Here is a 16,722-nt window from a genome sequence, read left to right as displayed (position 1 = left end):
ATTTTGAGAAAAGAGCTAAAAAAGATTTCATACACAGTGAAGGTGTTGCAAAATCTGAGTGACTTTGAAAAACAAAAGTGTTTTGAATTTTGTACCAACATGCAGTTTCATTTTGAAAATGACAATTTTGCCAATCACTTAGTTTTCACCGATAAAGAAATATTTTATGTCAGTGGGAAGATAAACTAGCATAATGTTTGCTTTTGGGGAACACAGAATCCCAAATTCACAGTGCAACACGTGCGAGATTCTCTTAAGATAAATGTGTTCTGTGCAGGGTCAAGAAAGGAAATGTTCAGCCCCTTTTTTATCACAAGCAAACTGTCACAGGAGACACTTTTTTGGATGTGTTAACTCTTTAGTTGATGTCACAATTACAGGACGACACTGACAACTTCATTCTCCGATTGGATGGCGCACCACCTCACTGGTCGGCCTAAGTGTGAGATTATCTCAATGAACATCTCCCTCACTGATGGATTCGATGCGCCACAGACTACAACATGTCACTTACCCAATGGCCACCCAGAAGTCCTGACTTAACACACTGTAATTTCTTTCTGTGCGAGTACCTAAAGGACAAGGTATTTGTCCCTCCCCTTCCTGTTGATCCAGAGCTGAAACACAGCCACTATTGATGAACTTGATTCAGATACCTTAACACACGTTTAGGCGGAAATGGATTACCAGTTCACATAGAGAACATCTGTGACTGTCTCTAACAAAACTTAAAATAATCCCACACAATTGTATTACAGGTAATATATCTTACATTGTTCTTCATTTATAGTGCATTGAAACTGTATACTTCTTTATGAATCACCCTGCACTGTTTAGTAATCATTAAATGGGATTAGCTGAAAATAATGTATCATTAAATTCTACTCTGTAGACACTTCCAAAGAATCCTTTCAAAATGTTAAAGTATGGCTAAAGATCTTGTGAAAAACATTCCTCCTATCAGAAATGAAATGGGTCTAAAGGAATTTACAGCAAGTCTAATAGCCAGATTAAAAAAGGAGGATACTTTTCATGAAAAGTTGGTTGAATTTATTCCTTCCACTCAAAAGACTGGGACACTGTAAATGATTTTGCTTCTAAGTTTCATAAACTGGCTTTAAGGTTTCTTGATCAAGGTTAATAATGAACAAACAATACAGGAGGAATTCAAATTATCCTCTCTGAATTTCTAAGTATATCATGTGATAATGTAAAACAATAATAGCAAGAAATTTCTAATTTCTAAAAGCCACCAGAAATAATTAAGTCATCAGAACTGCAGAAACTAAAAAATACCCATCACTCAGATGACAAAAGCACCACTAATGAAGCAGTCATAGAATAAAAATGAAAATCAGGTGAGGTAATCAGACTTGCCACACATGAGGGCATTATTTAAGGGAATGTAGGAAAAACCAAAGAAAAAATGACATAATTCATGAATTTTCTTAAACTTTTGTATTTAAAAATGCTGGATTTACGTATAAGCTGCACAAGCTTATAGCTTAGGGCCCGCCAAAAATTAAAATATAGTATTACAGACTTATAAAGGGCCCCCATATCTCAAATAGCTTGGCTTTATTAAGTTTCTTACATTTGTATTCTACAGTTTGTATTACTGTTGGTTTTCATACTTTTGAACCTTTTTTGTGAATACTGTATTGCTGCAAAGAAGAGCTTTGTCTTGATTTTGTAAATAAACTCATTTTTCCTCCCATGTCATTTTTTGCATTCGTGCCTTAACATGTCACTTTAAACCCTACACTCCTATACACAAAATGCATGTTTTAGTATGCTGAACCACCCCTCCAACTTTGTCCCACAATCATAGAGTCCCCTTATATATATATGCAAAGCTAGCTTTTATGCAGTTAGAACAAGTTAGAATGCTTTAATGGTGAATCCTAGCTTTACTATTAAATGATGAAAAGTCTATATGTATGTAATAATAAAATTCCATAGTCAAGAATACACTTAAAATTCTAACTGTATGTTCTTTTCATTTTTAACGGTGACGGTCTCTTATTTGAAAGTATGTGGAATTAAATCTACAGCCCCGTAGTCAAGTTCTTTTTCCCGCCTTTTTTTACATGTACAGTTATAGAATGTTCTGGAGATATTTAAAGCGAACTAGAATGGCTGATGAGGCTGACGTCATTTCTTGGAAGCTCCGCCTTTCCAGAGGCTATAAAAGAACTCGTAAATGAATATCGGGGTCTTTTCTTTAATGTAACGATGCAGTAAACTTCATACAAAAAGTTATTAGTAATTCTTTTTTATTTACTCAGGAGATCAGATTTTTGTAATTGTTATTTCTCCTGAATAATAATAAACGGATCCTGTTTTATCTGATCTTCTGATACTTTTGAGCTACAAACTACATCTATGATTCTTCACCAATCTATTTATTCCGGACAAAAGCTGGTACATCACAAGGAGTCGGAAGGATCGGTGTACCCAAAGAGGAAGTGAAAGAACCAATGGAAGTGAAAGAACTTTTTAAGTGCAAGTTGTGTCTTTTTTTTTTTTGCAATTGAAGAATTGTGATACAGCTTTGTCTTTGCATTTTGAGTGCGTCTCATAGTTAGAACCGCATGATTTGGATATCGTCTACTGGAAAGAAGCTGAAAAATTTCAATCATTTATGCTGTATTTTTTTTAACGGCACACAAACAAGCAGGATTAAATAGTGTACTCAACAGCCAAGTAAAGAACAGATTTTAAGAAATTATTTTTTCTCAGTGTGTGAACTAAGATGCTATGACAATAGTTTGGTATAAATATATTATGTTAAAGTAACTACGATTTTATTTAAATTTCAAGTCTTATTCTAATTAGTAGTATTCTAAGTAAGATTTGATATTATCCTGAAATGTGTAGTGATAATCATAAAATTTGAGAATACAAAATTTTTATTTAAGTCTATTATTCTATGAAGTGTTGATAATACTCTGAAGAGTTTTTGGTTTAAAAAAAAATATTTTAACTATTGTAAAAATATTTTGAGAAAAGTGCACATTTTTGTTCTCAAGAAAATTTTAAAGTTTCAATGATTTTAGAAGGTTTGACAGATGGTTTGCCAACGAACTTAAGGGGTAAAAGGTATTAAAATTAGGGAAACTAAAGGAAATTTTTCTATTAATAAAATGTGTAGATTACAAATGAAAATTGGAAATATTATTAAAGTAATTAACTTGTTAGTGTTAGATACTAATTTAGATTATGTTCTTTTGGGTTTAAATGAATGTAAATTATTTGAATTAAAAATTGATTGTAGTAATTTAGTGGTAACTCAAAGAAATGAAAACATTTCAAATTCTGTGAATGTAAATAAGTTTCTTTGCATGTACAACTTGATCAAGTACTTGAAAAAAAAAAAAAAAAAAAAGTAATGTAATGTCAATCAGTTAAGACAAAACCTAGAAGTAATATATATCTCTGAGGTAATAAGTGTTGATGAAAATAATATATCTAATGAAAATAATGTGTCTAAAGGTATAATAGTTAATGAAGGTAATAAATCTAATATTATAAAGTTTAGTGATGATAAGATGTCTAAGGTAACAAGAGTTAATGTAAATAATGAAAGTAATGTAAAACTAAAAATTCAAAAAAGTGATGTGAAAAAACAAAGTAGTGAAATAACAACAGATTCAGAGAGTATGGAGGAAGAAAACCCTGAATTAATTAAATTGTTAAATAAATATAAGAATGTGTTTTCCAAAAATAAATATGATGTAGGTAAAATTAGCATTGAACCACAACGAATTAACTTGACTTCTGATTTGCCTGTCACTTTAAGACCTTATCGAACTTCCCCTAAGGAAGAAAAAGAAATTAGATGACAAATTGATCAATTATTAAAAAATGGAATTATTAAAGAAAGTAGTAGTCCTTATGCATCCCCAGTAAACTTTAGTATTAAAACGCGATGAAGACAAAAAAACCAGAATGTGTATTGATTATCGTAAGTTGAATGCTTTAGCAAAGACTGATGCACATCCCCTGCCCCAGATAGACTTTTTATTGGACAAATTAAGTAATGACAAATGTTTTTTCTACAATAGATCAAAGATCAGGGTTTTGGCACATTCCTATTCACCCTGATGACACCGAAAAATTGGCTTTTATTAAAAATTTTGGACTGTATGAAAGGCTAAGACTCCCTTTTGGCTTCAAAAATGCACCGGCTATCTTTAACAGAGTTATTAAACGCATCGTCACCAAAAATAAAATCCAATTTACTTGTAGTTATTTTGATGACATAATTGTTTACTCTTCTTCCAAAGAACAACATCTAAAGCATTTGAGTGAATTATTTGAAATATTTATTCAAGAAGGTATTAAATAGAACCAGAGTAAATGTGTCTTTTCCAAAGATAAAATCAATTTTCTAGGTTATGAAATAAGAAAGGGTAAAGTTACCCCAGATAACCAAAATATTGAAAGTATTAAAAATTTGAGATATCCAAGTAATGTAAAAGAACTACAAAGAGTGTTAGGCAGCGTAAATGTTTATCATAGATTCATACCTAATTATGCTAAATTAAGATCTCCTCTAAATAAATTATTGAAAAAAGATGCACCATGGCATTGGGATGATCAATGTCAAACTCCTTTTGATGAACTGAAAAATATTCTTATTTCAAAACCTGTCTTACAATTGTATGATCCTTGTCATGTTTTTGTTGATGCATCAGAGATTGCTGTGGGAGCTGTTTTGAAGCAGCCAGATGAAAGTTATGTATTACACCCAGTTTCCTACCATTCTAGAGCTTTAAAAGATAACGAAAAAATTATGCAATTACAGAACTTGAATGTTTAGTTATTGTTGATGCATTAGATAAATTTTATTACTATCTTCACGGTCAAAAATTTACAATCCATACCGATCATGCAGCCCTTGTTTGGCTTAAAAATGTTAAGAATTTAAGAGGCAGATTATTCCGTTGGTCACTCCGACTCAGTATGTTTGATTACGAAGTTAAATATCAAAAAGGCTCTACAAACGTTGAAGCTGATATGCTTTCTAGACAACCTGTTTATGACCAGCTCCAACATTCTGTGTATTTACTTAATCGTGATGAAATTATACAACAGCAAAAAAGTGACAATGTGTGTGATAAAAAATATGTAGAACTAAATGATTTGATGGTAATTAAGAAGAAAAAAGGTTATAAAATTGTCGTACCAAAATCCTTAAGATTAAAATTATTAACTGAAACTCGTGAAAAATTCGGACACCCAGGTATTCATGCTATGTTAAATTTAATCACCCCACAATATTATTGGCCCTACATTAGTAAAGATATTGGAAATTTCATGAAACTTTGCCATGTTTGTCAAATTAATAAAAAGAAAAAAACCAAAAAATTTGGACTTATGCAAGAAGTACCCCCAACTGATAAACCTTTTGAATGTCTTTCTATTGATACAGTCGGCAGTTTTAATTATTATAATTCTACAAAAAAATATTTGCATCTTGTGATCGATCATGCCACAAGATATATCTGGGCTTTTCCATCTAAAAGTGCAACTACAGAAACTTATGCTAATATTTTAAAACAAATTTTCCAAATTCAAATCCCCCAAAAAATCCTTAGTGACCACAAGGCCACATTCACCTGCAATAGATTCAAAATATTTTTTATAGTAAAACAACTTCTAACTACTGCCCATCACCCCCAGACAAATGGTAAAGTAGAGCATGTGAACCAAACCATAGTAACCCATTTAAGATGTGGTTATTAGTGAATATAATAATTCCCCTCAATAGGTAACTAAATTCACCCCTGCATATCTTTTATTCGAAAAACTTCCTTTCGATTCTCCCCTAGATCAAAATACTTACCCTTCGGTTGACATAGCGAGAAAATTAGCTAACGAGAGAACTATTGAAAATCATAAAAGGAATAAAAGTCATTATGACACAAAATTTGCAGATGTAGAATTTCAACCTGGTGATCTAGTTTTATTTGATGAATTTAATTTCCGAATACACGTAAATTGACAGCTTCCTATTCTGGACCATACCAAATTGTCAAAAAATTATCTGAGGTTAATTATGAAATTGATAAAAAGAATTACCACACAAACTTACTGATATTGTACATGTTTCCAGACTACGACACTACCAAGACCCAGAAAATTTTAAACTACATCACCAATAGGTAGACACACCTTCCTTTTGGTAAACACTCAACTGGGATTGCTACTAAAGATATTTAGAGCACCTCTAATTATTTAATGTCTAATTTTCTGTGTTGTAAATTTTTGGTGTGTTGTTTCTTTGTATTTATTTTGTATTTATGTGTCAATTTGGCTATGACATTAATGATAATTATAAAATACTATTGAAGTTGAAAGTTGTGTTGAACGACAATGCAGTATATGATGTAATTGTCACTGTCGATATTAAAAGGTAAAATATGAATAAAATTATTGTGTAAAATGATTATTATCAAAATAAGTGTTTTAAATGAATAAGTAGTCAAAATGAAATACTGTAAACAAACTAAAAGTCAAAAGGAAATGTTAAGAAATTAGCCAAGTATTGCAATTGTCAATGATATGAAGGGAAAAATATAGGAATACCTCACCTCAAATAGAAATTTTTAATATTAAAGCCACGGCGAACTGGAAATGAAAGATTTGTAAAATAAGAACTGCTCTAATGTTTTTACAGCAATCTCTAAAGACCTGGATCCAGAACTGAAACTGTTCTCGAGAAATGTTAATTTCGAATGACCTTTGCAAGTTAAGAGAAAACGTGGTATATTATTTGCAGTTTGAAATTTTCATATGTCATTCCGAAGCTTTTAATTTTGTTCATATATTAAATCTGTTACTAGCACTTCCGTTAAACCCAAATCCAAAAATCAGGACTAATATTAAGCTTGAAATTTAATTTATTAATGTGAATGATTTTTACAACTTAATATAACATGTATTGCGTTGGTTCACTATAAACAGCGTATCACTTTTCAAATTGTTGCCACCAAATAATTTCACCCTGTATTATTTTTAAAGGAATTAAATAAGAAAGAATCTGCATTAAACGTATGTATGTTTCTCGCACTGTGATGAAAGAACGTCACCTAGAATGTTTGAATGTATGGTTCTCACAATGTAAAAAACGACGATGCAGTCGCACAAGGAGGCAGGGTACAGAGAGGGAAAATTTTTGGATTTAGAAGTATGTAACATTCGAAAATGGCAAACTTAAAAGCGGATCGATTTTTTTTGACTAATAATCTGGAGGGGGGGGGGAAATCATTCCTAAGAATTTATGCTTTCCTTTCTTAAAGACACAAAATCATTGACGTAAGTTGAGCAGTCGTGGCATGAAAGGACTTCGCCCCACCCACATGTCGAAATGGTGTCCTTGTCCAGAAAACGCAAAGAATTTATGACACCACATTTAGAAAAGAGAGATTTCCCGTTTCTTAGGGATCTTTGAACGAATTCAAGGTCAGAGAAAAAAGAGGCAACTTTTATACCACAGGCTAAGAACACAAAGTTTCATTCTGGTTCCTTAAACATTAAGCGGCAAATATTCCAGTTAATTTTTTTTTCCATTAAAATTTATCGAAATTCATGACTTCTTCACTCATGGGGAGAGGAAATGGAATGGATAAATATTTTTACTTGAAATAATGAGTAAATCAATTTTTCCTATTAAAATTTTCGAAATATTCTCACATTGCGGATAAAGTGCAGGTTAAGAATTCTTTAAAATTCCTAAACGAGAATTAAATCTAAAGGCACAGAACTCCTAAAATTTATCTTATTTACTAAGCATATTTTATCGTTGAGGATTTAAATGATTTGCTTTAGGAAAGGGAACAGCTGTGGTGTTTAGACTATAAATTATCCATCTACCAAAAATTCACACTAATCTGTAAAAGATAATTCTGAAGATATTAAATTTGTTTTGAAAGAAATATTTTAATTTTCCTTCATTTGAAAAAATACAATAAATTACAAATATTTTTAACAACGTGAAACATTTAATTGTAGAATTCAGTAATGTGCAATAATTTTTATGTTATTTAAATGGAACTGAATTGAATTACTATATAATAATAAAGCATTCGAGGAATATTTAATTAGAGGGAAGAACACCTTCGTGGAGTAGTTTCTAATCGTTATTTGAAATGAAATTTTAAAATTTACACTTCTGCTTTTAATTTTTATTCTACTTTTACTTTTTATAGCATTCAGTACGTGAAATCATCAATAATATTATAATAATGATAATGAAAATGACATCATACAACTAAAAGTATATACTACTTTGCAAATTTCGATAAATTAATTAAGCATATCAATGGCAGCATTGACCTAATAGTTTTAAATTGAATTTCAACATCTGAAAGAACACGGATTACACTGCAGTTTTCTCTACACAGACGAATGGAATATTACAGAAAAGAATTCTCTTTCTTTACCGCAATATTTCAATAATTTTCACAATTAAAAAATTTAGTTTAGTTTTTCACTTATAAAATCTCTTTTAGCATTATTCTCTTTCATTTTGGCACCACTGCGTAACTTTTCTAATAGATAAATAGGTTCCGTTAATATGTGTTCCCATACATTATATGTATTTTTCCTATTTCTGTCATTAATAAATTAATGTTTAAGATAAAAAAATTATACGGCTTTATTTATAAGCAATGTAAAAACTGGAAATCTGAGGTCATTAATTTCTGAAACAGAAATAGTTGTTTTAAGATGTAAAAAAAGATAACAATAATCAAAAATATTCAAGGTACAACAATGCAATTTTGTGAGTATTTTAATATGACCAACTTATCCATAACTGGCCCTGAATCATGCTGCTTTGGCAAGTGTTTTATGGCCAATGGGATAATACATAAATAAATCAAAAAAATAATAATGATAAAAAAGATTAATAACTGACACCCAGAATGCTTGTAATATAAGCAGGGAAAAAAAAAAAAAAGAAGAAGAAGAATATTTCACTACATTTCAATCAGCAGTGTCATCACAGAAAGTTTTTTTTTTTGGCCAAATACAATATTCCTGTTATCATCCAAAAGAAAAAATTGCCAAGGTTTTTTTTGAAGAATTATGGCTAACAGCTTTTTAGTCACCAGAATGGCCAGTTTGAATGGGCAGGTAGGAAAAGAAGTTCTTGAAAACTTGCTTTAAAAATTTTAAAATGTAAAAGCAATACAATAATTAATCCATTTTGAATCCTTGCATGCATATAATAAGTTGCAGCACATACAGTATTTGAATATAAAAGTTGGTGAATTTATATATAAAAAATGTAACATATTTTGAGATATCAAGATTGCAGGATTAAAACTCACAAAACATAACAAAAGAAATGCTTTTTCCCTTTAATTTATATCTTTATACCTAATATTTTAATTTGCATATAAAAAGTACATAAACTTCAGAACCACTTAACATAGAGACAAATAAAGATTAACAGGCAAACTATCCATCGCTTTTCTAAGCTGATGCTCCTAATATCAGAAAAACAAAAATTTTATTTCTACATATAAGAATATATACAAAAATATGTTCTCTTACCTCTGAAGCCTGTCAGCCAATAAGGCACCCCACAAGCCATTACGAGGTTCAAAGGAACGCTAAAAATACATTATAATAATAACTATTATTTTTTATTATTTATCATCAATGAACTACTAGAGACAGAAGTGAACCCATAAAAAGTAAATATTAAACAATGGAATGATACTATAAAACAGAGGTTCTCAACTGGTGGTACACAAGAGAAAAATAGGTGGTAAGCAAAGTATTTTTAACTATTAAATTCAAAAATTAAAACCCCAACATCTTAATTGAGTTTTTTTCTCTAGCACTCGTCTCGTAAATTTATACGATCTGAGCTATGTTCAACAGTGGTAGTGGAGATACTAAAGGTTTTCAATTTTTGTTTAGATGGTGCGCATTAGTCAAAAGGTTGAGAACCACTGCTATAAACTTTCCAACATTAGTATTTTTTTAATATTAAATTTTTAAAAACTGCTTTTTTAATAATATAATCCATGGAAACAATATTAGGCATCACATTAAGTCTTAGACTGGGAATGATTTATTGAAAATACGTAGAAACATATGTATTTATCTCAAAAACCTACTTACAAATAAATTTTTATTTGTTTTGCTCAGATGGAAATTTCATGGCAATTGTTTTACGAACAGAATTGTTCTCTCCAGTAATGTTCCAGAAAAGTACTGTGTTTCTGCAGAAATTTTATGTCAGTTTGTAACACTGCAAGCTAATCTAACAAGTGTCCAATTTAAAACAAAAAATATGAATTATTTGTGAAAAAGGGCATATGAAAATGGTGATGTTCAGTTTTAATGAAAACTGAAGAACTGTTATGTGCATATTTGGCAAAGCTTGGAGCATTCTGAAAATTTGGTATCTACTAAGGTGGATGTGCTAATAGATACATATCGCAAATATAAAACCATTTTGGCATGTATTAACAGAGAAGGACTAGCTAACTTCTGCAGTAGAATAAAAGCTTGGAATATACCCAATTCTGGATAGCTAAGCATATTAAAATTGGAATTCACGTTAAAAAATCCAAATGAATGGGAAAAATTTCAATTCTAAAATTATAAACACAACCATATTTACATTTAAAATTATACAAGATTTTTAAAAAATGTATTCCATTTTCTGGCCAACATATTTTGATTTTGCTATTATCATGAAATCCCACCACACATGAAGTTGGTGGAGATGTCACTAGTCATTCCAGTAGAAATTTAAGTGAACAAATCGTTCTTTGTTTAATTAGATAATAAAGAGATGCAAACTGAGGATATAGCATTTAAAAAACTCTATCATAACTTTTCATGTTTACATCATTATTATTTTATACGTTTGATACGTATCATGGTTTTTTTTTTTTTTTTTTTTTTTTGTGCCTGGATCATGTAACTTTGAAAATTCATCACTTCATGCAGTCTTAAATATTAATATTTTTCATTCAAAATGCATGAAAAAACTGAATTTATATCCTTCTTTACAAAAATTAAACCTCTAATCACATTGCTTGGCAATAACGTATATGTGTTGTTAATATTACAATGAAATTACAAATCTCGCATTTACTGAATTTTTTGGAGGGGAAAAAAAAATTTCTAAACTTCTTAAATATTTTGGTTACTTGAGATTTCCAGTTAGCCGAATATTGGGTAGTTAAGCTTTTATTGTAATTTGGTACAATTAGTTTATTTTTAATACAGTCAAAAGTCATTAATCCAGACTCGTCGGGATTTCGGCAATTCCGGATTATAGATCATCAGTTTAAATCTGGTAAGATGGCATGCAGAAATTATAAAATTAAAAATTTGAAACTGTAATTTATGAAATAAAGAACAATTATGATCTAAAGGGTATCAAAATTTACAAAAAAAAAAAAAAAAAAAAAAAAAAAGCTTAATATTTATTTGTTTACTTTATTAAACATTTCTTTCAATGTAAGTTGTTCAAGTTGCTTCGTTTTATGTGATAACACTTTCTTTTTAATTCTCTAAACAGACATAATTTCTTCTTCAGTTACAAAGTTCCGCTGTTCAAGTCCTATAATTGCTGTGTCGAGAATACCAACTAATTTGTCAATCAAAATTTTTTCGTTTTCAATAACCTCTGTGTCACTTTCTTCACTATCGGAAGCAAATTATAATAACGAGGAATTTGATTTAAATCATATCAAAGACGGAGTACATCGAGATGAAATATTACATTTAGTAAGGAATTATAAGCCAAATAAAATAAAAGCATCTGCCCTGAAGATAATGATAGTGCTGACAGATCAACTTCCAATTCATTGCACGCCGCGGCATTCCCCTCCGCCGCAGAGCAGCGTAAAATTGATAAAAGATTTCGGAGTGGTTAGAGAAACTACGGCTATGCCTTTATCCATTTTTTTTGCAGCAATTCCACTTTTTGTTTAATGGACTTTGAAACATACTTTCGCTTTGTAGATCCTTTACATATTATTAAATATATATCAGAGATTCTATTTGACATAATCGAAAGTTCAAGCTTACTTTTATAAAATTGCTCTAACAGTCTGCAAAAAATAACAAGCCAGATCCAATTCGAAGATTAAGGAACAACGCAATCTGCAACATTAACTGAATTAGATAATTTTAGGTTAGCTTATACCGTCCGTTATACATAAACACGCATGCGTAAACGTATTATGTGCATGCGCACACGCATATTCACAGCGGTAAAGATCTTATGTGCATGCGTCAACGCAACGCATGTGCAGAATGTTTGTAGTTTTGAGGTCCGGATTATAGATCATTCCGGATTATGGGTGTCCGAATTAACGACTTTTGACTGTATTAGACAGAACATATTTGGCAATTGCTTCTACAATAGATTTGATGGGTTATACCCTTAGCTACAACTTTCTCCTGCTACATGAACTCCGCTAAATATGATTTAAAATGGTGTCCTATTGTATCCTATGTTTCTCATTTCTTCATTTTAAAGAACTCCATATCTGCTCAAAATTTTGCTTACGAGCTTCGAAATGTGGATCTACAAAGCTGAATTTGTTTTTACTTTGAACAGCTAAAAAATGGATTTTTTGAATTTTTCTGTTTTATAGGCAGCTTAGGAATCGGAATAAATATTTGTTTCTTTCTTAATTGCATTTTAAAAATTCATAGCATTTTAATTGGACATTATAACAATAAAACCTTTGTTGCATAGAAATAATCTAGAGAAGTTAAACGAAAATGTTTGTATTTTTTGACTTTAAATAACCTTAGTAATAATAAAAAAAATTAATTTTATTCAAATTTCGTTTTAAATAATTGATACAGTTTGTCCACTACAGTGGTCAGCATGCATATACATGCATACAAATCTCTTTTCAACGCTTTACGGTCATTGCATTTGAAATCATTTCCTGCCTTGTTTGCAGTGACTATTGACATCTTTTAAAAGGTAAATCTACAACCGACACACACATACTGATCCCTCAAAATACCTCCATTTCGTCAATTTTGATTGAATTCATTTGCTATGATTTTGTAACCTGCATCTATTGGATTCAAATGTCAAATGTTGCAGAAATTCTTTGCCAAATGCAGTCTTAAACATTTCGAGTGGTGTTTTGGTTTGACAAGAAGTACCTTTGGGTTTCAATTCACTCTTTTCGGTAGAGTGTTGAGGAAGATCTTTATAACCATTCATAGGGAATTTTCTTTTTCTCCTGCAGATTTCTTATTTTGCATAGTTGATTTTATAAGTGAAATTTCTGCTTCTTCATTTTCTGGCTTATCATCAGCATCATCATGGTGGAATGTCAGCTCTTCCTCATCATCACTGCTAATAGAAAATTTCTCCTTCATGATTCTGTCAATTTCATATTCAGTCAAAAGCTTTTTCCGTTTCAGATTTCTAACAAAATATCAACTAAAATTTGATATAACTTTTTTTATTATCTAATTAATTAATAGCATGCTTAAATCAAATTAATTATTTAAAATAAATTGTTGCAACCAACAGACCCCTCTCTGTTTGAAACTTAGGATTTTTGCAAATTTCCTCCTGCCATAATATCATAAAAAAGCATTAGATTTAGTTTATGATGTCCATTACAGTAGACACAGTTAAATTAGCTTGTATTCATGACGTCTACTGTAGTGGACAAAAGAAAAATGCCCTCTTATTTCAATAAAATTAGCTTCTCAACAATATTTTCAAACACACATTTAATATAATGTCTAAAATTACTAATTATGAATAAAAATAGCAGTATTAGAAATTGTAAGCAATATTATATAATGTTTACTATGAGAAATTATACTAAGCTGGAAACAGAAGTAGCAGCCATTTTACAAACAGCAGTGCTTTACTTAGTGATGCTATACTGCCATCTATGATCAACAGCTGAAAGTTCTAATGATATAAAATGAATAAACACAGGAATGAAATCTGTTAAGGAATTTACAGAAGAATTAAAACTTTTGTCTACTAGAGCAGACATAATGCAACAAAGGGTTAAGAGGCAGGCCACAGTCACCAGAGCTTAATTTCTAAGATTAGAAGAGCTGGAGCACTATGAAAGACCATCAGCAAAGAGGAACAAGAGTAAATAAATAAATAAAATCTCTATCAAACTCATTAATAATTTTTAATTAAACAGTTAATTATTATCAAATTAATTAATAACTATTTAATTAATGTTTATAAATTGTTATTTAATCAATATTATATAATTAATTATAATTTATTAGATAATTATTATTTATTGAAATAATTAAAGATTGAAGTAATTAAATAGTCAAAATAAAATAAAATGTAAAGAGATAAATTGAACTTATCTCTTTACATTTTATTTTTTAAGCAATTTTTAAGATAATTTTATTGTTAAAATAAAATTTCTACTGAAATTGTTATTCAATTACATAAAAGAAGTGCCGCAGCCTTCTTATTCAGGGCTCCGGTGCGTTCAGGCGGCTAGAATTATGATTTATTGCAAAGACACCGCAGCCGAAATCCGGTGGGCTTCAGCCCAATTTAAGCTCTGATTGTAGGGGATGGGAGTTCTTTAATCATCACAAAAATTAAATATACTTAAACTATAGTTGATGAAAATTCCAGGACGAAACAGAATGAGGGTTTGAGTGGGTGGAATCTTGGTGAGAGAGAGAACGTTCGTTCTCTTTGACCGTGTTCTCTTCAGACGGCTCTCTGCTGATATAATTACAGCCATCAAGCAGTTGTGTGTGGGGGGGTAAAATGAGTCCTGAATCTGACTTAAGGATGAATGTAAAGTTGCTGGTTACGCTTTCCCCCATTAGTGGATACTGTAGGAAGACAATGTAGAGGACGTGCTTGAACAGTTTATCTCAGTAAGCACTCTAACTGTACTCACTGTCACTTAACATACATTTAAGAACACAAATTTTCCTTCCTGTGAGGAAAACTAACTGTAAGCATCGATAACAATACATTAGATACGATGGCATTGGCAAGAAATTTATGCGTTCCTAAACAAACTCCCAAAAATTTATTGCCCTTCTTAAAGGGAAAGGTTTCCGCATGTGAGTGAGGGGACTTTACTTCAATGTCTCATGAGTTCGTATTTCTAGGGAAATAGAGTATTGCAAGGTCTGCTTATTGTTAAACTAAAACGTTAGGAATTCTAAATTCCCCCCCTTAAATTATGGTTTAGTTTTATAAAAAGAAATACCGGAGCTCATCTTATTTAGGGCTCCGGTGCGCTCCAGCTAGAATTGTAATTTATCTTAAAAATTGAAAAGTACCGGAGCCGGGCTCCGGCGCAAGTTAAGCACTGACAGTCACTAAAGTTGCTTCAGTTGAAGTCTATCAAAATGTGGATATTCAACTAGAAAGTGGTGCACCAACAGAATACTATCAGAAACTGAACAAAAGATTCACTCTTGGCCTTCAAAAGGTAACTGTGTGTGGTTCAATTTTAAAGGCAGGTCAAAATTACTTCTACTAGTTGCCTTTCAATACACTTTACATTACTCTTCTCAACTTATTCACAAGCTAATCCTCCCACAACAGTTCTCATTAAAAATTCTCTTCTGGTTCACCATTCTAATATCTCTGCAGGAGAAAGGCTGATTAAAATATACAATTGCAGACTTGGCTGTTTTGTCTGCTAGCTCATTACCTTTCACACCTGCATGTCCAGGAATCCAGTAGTAAAAAATCTGATGATCACAGATCTTTAAATTTTGATGTATGTCAAGTAACAGAGGATTCTGGGTATCGAAAAACCTTCTAAAGATTTTAATGCATTGAGCAAGTCAATATAAATTACAAACTTTTTTGGCATGACTTAGTTATGAATGAAAAAGCAAGATACACAGCAGATATCACACAGTCATTTGCCTTCTTTCAATTTCAAAACGACGCTCCTACATGACCAACTAGTTTCGAACTATTTGTGTATATAGGAGCAAAACTGCTGCATTCATGCCTACGGTCAAGAAAAAGCTGCCTGTATACTATTCCATTAATTTTTCTCTTATCAAGATGGTGAAAAGCTGACTTTTTAAATTGGCAGGATTTCTAGATATTTTACTGCCTGGGCTTCAAATCAGACAGCATTTTTTTTATCAATGACTAAACTTCTTCAGAGAATGGAAAAACTAAGCTTGTAACAGTCATCAAAGACCACAGATCTGCACAGGATGATTATGCTGTGACATAATGTTGAAATAATAATAAAGAGACACATTAACTGAAGTGATGATTTGTAACAATCAACATACAGGGTCTGGACAGATGTTTTAAAGGCTTCAAAATAAATTCTCACAGCCTGATGATTAACAGATTCAAATTTCAGTAAAACTGAAGATCAAACAGATCCATAAAAACTAAGCCATAGTCTAATCTAGAGCGAATAAGTGCTCTCTAAATGCGATATAAAGAGCCACGCTCTGCTCACCAAAAATTTTAAAATACTTCTTCCTCAAGTACTGCACATGTGGAAGAAAGATGACATTCTGATCAAATATCACTCCCAAAAACTTCACTTCTAATGCAACTGAAATTACTGATTCATAATGATATAATACAGACCTCACTTTTTACAAAAATGCATACAAACAGTCTTCTGTTTAGAGAACACAAATCCTTGTTTTTCTGACCATTTCTGAATCATGCTAACAGCCATCTGTAACTGTCTCTCCACATATGTCATA

At 31.0% G+C, this 16,722-nt stretch overlaps 1 protein-coding gene across 2 annotated transcripts in view; it reads right to left on the bottom strand.

The window, feature by feature from the left end:
* LOC118203139 (isoamyl acetate-hydrolyzing esterase 1 homolog) overlaps window positions 1-16,722 on the bottom strand; it is a 90,859-nt gene that overhangs the window by 72,485 nt on the left and 1,652 nt on the right. For both annotated transcript variants that reach the window (XM_035375393.2, XM_035375390.2), the window contains exon 2: window positions 9,568-9,626. In XM_035375393.2, the coding sequence (XP_035231284.1) occupies window positions 9,568-9,626 (59 nt within the window). The remainder of the gene's footprint in view (window positions 1-9,567; window positions 9,627-16,722) is intronic.

Source organism: Stegodyphus dumicola, chromosome 6, assembly GCF_044657685.1.
Source record: "Stegodyphus dumicola isolate Sdum_Otavi_A_Nest chromosome 6, ASM4465768v1".
NCBI lineage: Eukaryota > Metazoa > Arthropoda > Arachnida > Araneae > Eresidae > Stegodyphus > Stegodyphus dumicola.
This window is presented reverse-complemented; position numbering and strand designations above follow the sequence as displayed.